We start from the raw sequence: 8,004 nt of genomic DNA, 5'->3' as shown, positions 1-8,004 counted from the left end.
ATGAATCGAATTACCCCTCATAGTACATTTAAGCCTCATAATACAAGATATAATCCAAGACACAGGTAGGGCACTATAAATAAATATGTTATAATAGATATATCAATTTATTTGTGAATAGATATTTATAGGTATATATTTATATGTTTAATATATAGAAATAAACAAAGAAATGGTCCTGAAAGAGGTTGTCCAATGGATAGTGGAGGTGGAATGGTACCTATAGGTCGTACATCACATCCTCCAATAAGCGGAGGACCAGTATCTTTGGCAACGCCATCTCCTACTTTTGCATCCAATTTACCTACGATAAAACCCTCTTCTGTTTCCTGTCAGAGCGGCACAAAGTTCCATTCCTCTCATGCAGGTTTGTCTACTGCGGAAATACAATATAACAGTAATCACTCAACAAAAGGGCCACAAGAAAACGATGTACAGACGTTGGAATCTGGAGTACAATATCCACGTCATCGTATACATCGCCGGACCAAAGATCAAGATACTATTTCCAAGGCTAACAACAATGCTTTACCGTCGATCAGGGAGTCCACTGTTAGCAGTAATAACAACACACAATACAATCGAGGGGTACAATTTGATTTGGAAGCTTCTGCTTTTCCCCCTCTTCCTGGCCTAGACGCCGACCTTACGAAAATCCATAATACATCTGTAGAAACTGTTAATAACGACAGTTCACAGTCACAAAATAGACTGTCAGATGTGGTAAAGGGAACAGCAAAACTAAAAAATATAAAGGAGAAAGATTCCGCGACTAATTATCAACAGTTGGCAAATAGCAGTAGGCCGGCGAGTCCTGGATCAAGCGCTGGTGGACATAACACTGGTTTATTAGAGGCTACCACTGGCTCTGGAGGTGCAAATACACCTGCTGTACCCACAGTCTCAATCTCCAATCCTTCTGCTAGCAACACTGACTCCACAGACATCGCCCTCAGCACCATCACCCTCACTCCTCCGTCGTCTCCCGATAAGTGAGTGTGCTTTATTTTTATATATATGTGTATGTACGCATTATACTTATATTCTCTATATTCTGTGTATATATATATATACACATATACAGAATATATACAAATATATATAATATGCATATAACAAAGCGATCGTATTCGTGTTTACGCGTTAACACGGACGCTTTATTTGATCTTTTTTCTTAATAAAGAAAATTATAGTTCAATCACTGTGTGCAACTGTAAATTGTTGCCACTGATCGAGTCATCTTATGGATTTCGTATGTGTGCACTCATGCGTGTGTAGGCGCGATCTTAGCACGCACGTAACGTGCAATCAGTGGGTGGCTGTTGTAACGATATACGTCGCATGCGCATTCACACGTGACACACACAACACTCACATAAAGGCAGACGTGCGCGCGTGAGCGCATGAATAAGCGATACGAAATTGAAGTGTGCAAAACTGTCCTTATATGTTGGTTGCTTTAGTGTTTTTTGTTGTTATATGGATGTAGTTATTTTCCCCATTTTTATTTTTTTATATTACATTGATAATCAAGAGACATTTCATTGTCTCAAGATTATATTATATAACGCATAATCTTATTGCTTATAGATAGGAATTTATTACATTGCAAAATTACTTTCTTACTTATAAGGTTCCTGAAATTTTAAGATTGCAACATTATATATTATATATTAAATACATTTAAATATATATTACAATATCTTAAACAGAAAGCATATTAAGACTCAGGTGAATCATTCTTAAATTTATTTCTATTTCAACATATTGTGGTGGGTTAATCTCTAAACTGCATTCGATAATGCAGTGCCATTACTTTTATTAAAAGATACATTTTTGTAGTAACTTTGTTTAAAGAAGTTTGCACAAATTTTATTAATGTTTCATGGCAGTTGCATTTTTTTTTCTTTTCTTTTCTTTTCTTTTCTTTTCTTTTTTCTTCTTTCTTTTCTTTGTTTTATTAAATAAAATAATAGCATGGCTATTAAACATATGATGCATATAATCAACACATTTTTATAGAGCTCAGTAAAATACAGCGTTGTTGTAAAATTGTTGTTCTTAAATATTATCAGGAATTGGTATAGTTTGTAAATGTTTGTAAAAATTATTAAGTTCTTATACAATGAGTATATATCTTTTGTAAAAGTGTGTGAAGTACTTAAAAGATATTAAATAAAAGGCACATACAATTTGCATGAAAGAAGCACTTATTCAATTCAGTAAGGCAACTTTATATTAATTTTTTTTTTATTTTTCAAACTCTTTCGATTTAGTTTATTATAAATTCACACATTTCAAATATTTCTATATATTTTTAATTGTTTTATTTACTTTGACAAACAAACGAAAAGTCAAGTTATATGTTCTATTTGTTCAATTTTTCTCTTTTATTTACTATTACCACCACAATTACTATCAACATCACCACTGTCACTGTCACTGCCGCTGGTGCCGGTATTAATAATATTATTATTACTATTATTATTTTTTTTATTTTATTATTATTATTATTATTATTATTATTATTATTATTATTATTATTATTATTATTATTATTATTATTTAACGATGATGATAATGATGATGTTGATAATTATAAAAATAATAATAATAATGATGATAATGTGAAAGGAATATTATCATTATTATTAATTATTTACACTAGTGCTGGTCCTAGTGCAAATGTTTAATATTAGTATTATTAACATCATTATAATGTTGTTAATTATTCAGCTACAAGCTAATTCTAGAAGCATTTTAAAAGCGATCATAGTTTTTAATATAATATGTTATATCATTTTTTTTACACACATGAATATGAAAAAAAATAAATAACTATAGAATTTCATTGTCAGTGAAGGTAAATAAATGTACGTATATTGGTTCGCTAATAATGTGTTGCAAATTTTGCACAGACCTGTTCCCTTTTATAAGTAGTATATATTAATAACACTTTTGTGCATGATTTTTTAATTTGTGTTTGATTACTATTCTCTCTTCGTATTTATTGTAACAATATCTATGTATATATATTGTACTTATGCATGCTCAGGTATAGTTCTTTCTTACTGAAATGCACCGCTGACAGATCTATAAAGACTGATGACTTGAACATGATGAATGGTGTGGATGAGGCCATAACTACAAACACAAATGCAGCAGAAGAGTCTGATCCAGTGACCAGGTGCGCTTGTAACATCCCTACTGCCTCACAGAATTCTCAGTTACATACTGGAGTTACATCTGCCTTTCCTTTAGTAAGTATGTTTTTGTATGTTAAATAGTAGCATTCTTCTCATTATCCATAAATTTGCTTTTACCATTATTATTTTTAATCTTAAAAGCCACACTCTCTTTTTCTGTATGCATCTAAATTAAATTTCTATATATAAATGGTAATAATTTAAAATATCTATGTTTTTTATAAAAAGTATTTTATATATATATATATATATATAAACAGCAAAACGTAATTTTTTAATTTCATTATTGTGTAATTTTTTTTTCTTTTTTTTTTTTTTTTTTTTTTTTTCTTTCTTTCTTTTTTACCATAGGATGTTACAAAGCCAAGCTATGCTCAAGTAGCACAACATTGTCGTGACTTACCTTGTACAAAACATAAAACAGATGAAAAAGATGGAAACATCTAAACTATTAAGTGAGTAATATTTTTGTTTTTATTTATTTTTTTTTTTTTTTTTTTTTATTATTACCTTTTGTAGATATTTTTTATTTAGATTTAACACAAGATGTATATAATGCATGAAAAGATTAAAAACAACATAACATTAGTATATTTACAGATACTGCTACAATGAATTTCAATATTTAGCTATATTACCATTAATTTGGGTTGAGTGGATTGAATGCGCTACTGCTTTCATCCTAAAGTGGATGTGGTGGAAAACAAGAAAACTTTTTACATTGTACAGTGACTTTGCCTACAATGAATGTGTATTGATTAACTATGGATCATAAACAAATTATTTCGAGAGACAGCGATTACCCTACATTTAAGAGTTACGTTTACAGGCAGAACAACATGTTGCATAGAAGAATATTGTTATTGTTTTGGTTCTGTAATTTTGGAGGTACACATTTGTTAGCTTGTAAAAATATTAAGCTAATGTATTAATCTTTTAATTCCTTTCTCTCCTAACTTTTGCCCCCTCCCTATTCCCCGAATTGCCTACACACTTTCACAATACAGGGCCGTAACTGGGAAATATTGTCTTAGTGCCAAAAAACTTGCTATGCATACTTTTTAATAGATACTGACCTTTTTTTTTTCTTTCTTTCTCCTTCTCTCTCTCTCTCCCCTCTTTTTTTATTTCTCTTTCTCTTCCTCTCTGCCTCTCTCTCTCTCTCTCTTTATTTCTCTTTCTCACTCTCTCTCAATTAGCAACCATATCTTGGCAAAAATATAATGTTTTTCATATAACGCAAGCAACAGACTGAACCTTTGATATAGGTTTCTTAATCTTAGTTAATTGTATGTGTACATAATTGAGCGAAATATATTTTCCAGAATATTGATTATGTATATAAAGAGATAAACAGCCACACACAATAATAGACAATTTTTCAGTTCGTATTCTTTTTACTCAAATCTACTTCATTCATCTGTTTGTATAGTTATTCTGCTTTTAGCTAATATTCGCTTATTTATCTGCAGCTATGATTAAACATGTAAATATTTAATATATGAAGAACAAGAAAAAAAATTAAAAATAAAAATAAAAACATTATCGAAGAATAAGTACTCTAGAATTTCAAAAAAAAAAAAAAAAAAAAAAAAAAAGAAAAAAAAATTATCGATTAAATAAATTATTAAACAAGGTATATATAAAGTAAGAAAAATAAAAAAAATTTAATTGTATTATGTAGCATCTTGCATAGAAAAACTCTGGAGTGCTTTTGGAAGTTTAGCTGAAATTAATGATTTTGTTTAATGATAAATCAAATTTATAACATGGGCAAATATATATAATGTGTATGTGTGGGAGCACTTGTTTTGATATTGCTAGATGTAAATAAAATTAAACTTGCAGTCGTTAATACGTGCAGTATTTTGAGTTAGATTATAATATTAAGCTATTTAGATAACATTGTTTGAGAGAACCATCCACATTAGAATGAAGATTGTATACGTTGGTGTGTTATATTTTCCATTTCAGAAGTTCGTTTTTATTTCAAGATTAGCGAGAGAGTAATGTTTTCACATTTTCTGTGAATACTTATATGTAATGGTACAAAATCATTAAATAAAATGATAGTCTCTAAAACATTAAGGAGGTAGAAATTTATAAGATAAAATCAAAACATTTTCTCTGCTGAGACATGTATTTGACACAATATATATTTACGTTAAAATATAAATTATGAAACAAATTTTGAAAATATAACATTCCATGGTGTTCCAAATACTTTCTAGTCTTTACTAGAGAAGCTTTAAGTGATTTATTCCAATTATAATCAGACACAGATTAATCTGAAGTTAATCGTTATCAATATTCTGGAATATATTATTCTGTTTCTATTGATCAAAAGAAACAACTGTTATAAAATATTGGAATACCTGATTACGGCACTGACTTTCCTTTTTGATGACACTGTTACGAGAGATAACATACCACGTAGAATAATGCTTATAAGCAAGTAATATAAGAAATATCAGAAAATGGTCTTTGAGCACACATTTAAGTGCCTCAAGTGTTGTGTATATTACAGGAGCTTGGCTTTAGATGTTATATGATTATATGTACCTATACATTATATAGTAAAGAGCGCATATGATATATTTGTTACTGATATGCGTACAGAAATTGAAGTAACGGATGCTGGAACAAAAAAAAACCAATCTCCTAAATAATGAAGAATTATCAATGAGAATGAAACTGTATCTTAAGTTTACAATGCTGCCTTTTTTTTATATTTTAAATGATTAGGTACAATATTTAATATACAAAAACAAAAAAAACACATTAATTGCCTGCGCTATAAAGTAAATTAATATAAGAATTATATCTGAGTTTGTATGTTGGTGCTTTAAAAAATTTTTGCTTTAGACAGAGAGCTCCATAACTTAACAACAATTGTATTCTGATGAGACACATTTGTAAGTAGCTCTATAGTCATTCGGGTTCCAAAACAACAACAATTGCAATAAATATTGGTGGTGTACGCGTATAGGTATTATATAAACCTTGTCATTGATGAATCCATAAACGCTTATTATTACTAAAAACTGCGATAAGTTGGAAGAGAGTACTTCGATCGTGATTTCTCTCTCTCTCTCTCTCTTTCTCTCTCTCTTTTCTTTCTCTCTTTTTCTTTCTTTTTTCTTTCTTTCTTTCTGTCTTTCTCTCTTTCTCTCTCTCTCTCTCTCTCTCTCTCTCTCTCTCTCTCTCTCTCTCTCTCTTTCTCTCTTTTGAGATTAATTAATGTATAATTTGTGAACTGCACTGTTCAGTTAAAAAAGCATCTACTTCGATAAAGTATGTTAAATAAGTGTTTGGAATATTATCTGTAATATTTAATAAGGCAAAATATAAACATAAAAATATGATGAATTATTTCGTATTATCTACAGAGAAAAAAAAATAAATTGTTACTTTTACTTTAAAAAAAACTTTGCGGCTGTTTTCATTATATCTATGTAGTAGTACACATATAGTTGATAAGCAAAGTGCAAAAATGAGATACAAGTTTATTTTCATGGAATTAGATTTACAAGTGAAAAGAAGTCATTTTTTTATAAACAGCTTAGGAATGGCTTCTTCGATATATATATATATATACATATATACATATATATATACATACACACATATAACATACATATATATATCGATATATACGATAGATATATATATATATATACACACACACAATCATAAGGGGGTAAGCTTTCATAAATTTATCAATCACAAGGTTTACTAATATATATATGGAAAATATAAAGAAAAAAAATATTTGATGAACATTAATCGCATTTCTTAATATTTCTGAAATTTTAGAAAATTTGAATAACGTGGAGGTACCTTATCCTTTACTTTATGTATTATTCAGAAAACAATGTATATGGTGAATTATGTGTATGCATTGAATCTGTTTAAATGCCTGTAAAACATGACATGTGAAAATTTGGCGAGATGTTTAACGAATATATTCGTAAAGAGTGCATGGAAATAATATCAGTTGCTCTCCTCTGTTGATATATTATATAAGCATATAAAATTAAAAGTGGGATATATCAGTGATATAACGTTACTTTGGATCTTATTGAATTATGATTGTTCCTTAAAGGAGGAATGTCTGTTTATGGTGTAACAAAATTATGTCTGTGAGAAAACAATTATTCCATATAAAATAGAATGGAACAAAGGTTGGGATTTATATACGGTCAACGGTATAATAAAATCTTATAAGAATTCTATTTCATAGAAAGTACTATATATTAATTGTGTGGTACTTTGGAAAAAAAATCTTTTGGTAAACAGTTGTGAGATCAAATTATATGTGTAAGACATATTATAACTTTGTTCTCTCTTTAAATGACCCTGTTACAGTATTGTAACTGATAATTTTTTGTTATCTTGTATATCAAAATAAACTGTGATTAGATTCAAGTCCGACACATGAACACAACATAAATGTAACTCCATTTTATAGGCCGCAAGCCTATAGAAAGTCTGATTTTTTATCTGCAATGAAAATTTATGTACTATAATATGATCTATGACGTTTGTTTATTATTATGTAAAATGGACAGATTTCAAAATTAAATATTAATTACTGTTATCTACTTTATTTTTACTTTCACAAATTTAATCACACTTTATTGCATTGATCTTTTTTTAACACCTTCCATATGGATAGAAATAAAATTTTGAATTATACAAAATAGGAAATATCAATCTACATTTGATATGTAATAATAAAATAGGTATGTATGTGTATGAAAACACAGACAACCTACTGATCGATAAATATAAAATG

At 28.7% G+C, this 8,004-nt stretch overlaps 1 protein-coding gene across 6 annotated transcripts in view; it reads left to right on the top strand.

The window, feature by feature from the left end:
- Nucleotides 1-7,806, top strand: part of Larp4B (La-related protein 4B) — an 11,333-nt gene extending 3,527 nt beyond the window's left edge. For 4 of the 6 annotated variants that reach the window (XM_035874261.2, XM_035874217.2, XM_035874269.2 and 1 more), the window contains 5 exons: nt 1-65; nt 159-992; nt 3,056-3,260; nt 3,558-3,661; nt 3,807-7,806. The exon at nt 1-65 is cut by the window's left edge and continues 81 nt beyond it. In XM_035874261.2, coding sequence (XP_035730154.1) covers nt 1-65; nt 159-992; nt 3,056-3,260; nt 3,558-3,653 — 1,200 coding nt within the window. In that variant the 3' untranslated portion in view covers nt 3,654-3,661; nt 3,807-7,806. Of the gene's footprint in view, nt 66-158; nt 993-3,055; nt 3,261-3,557; nt 3,662-3,795 lie in introns of all 6 variants that reach the window. The other 2 variants (XM_035874253.2, XM_035874235.2) reach the window with 2 other exon arrangements.
- Nucleotides 7,807-8,004: the final 198 nt, after the last annotated feature.

The sequence above is a fragment of the Vespa mandarinia genome, chromosome 2 (genome assembly GCF_050613455.1).
Source record: "Vespa mandarinia isolate Hongniang chromosome 2, ASM5061345v1, whole genome shotgun sequence".
In the NCBI taxonomy this organism is placed as follows: domain Eukaryota; kingdom Metazoa; phylum Arthropoda; class Insecta; order Hymenoptera; family Vespidae; genus Vespa; species Vespa mandarinia.
The sequence above is the reverse complement of the archived record's forward strand: the minus strand, read 5'-3'. Positions and strand labels throughout refer to the sequence as shown.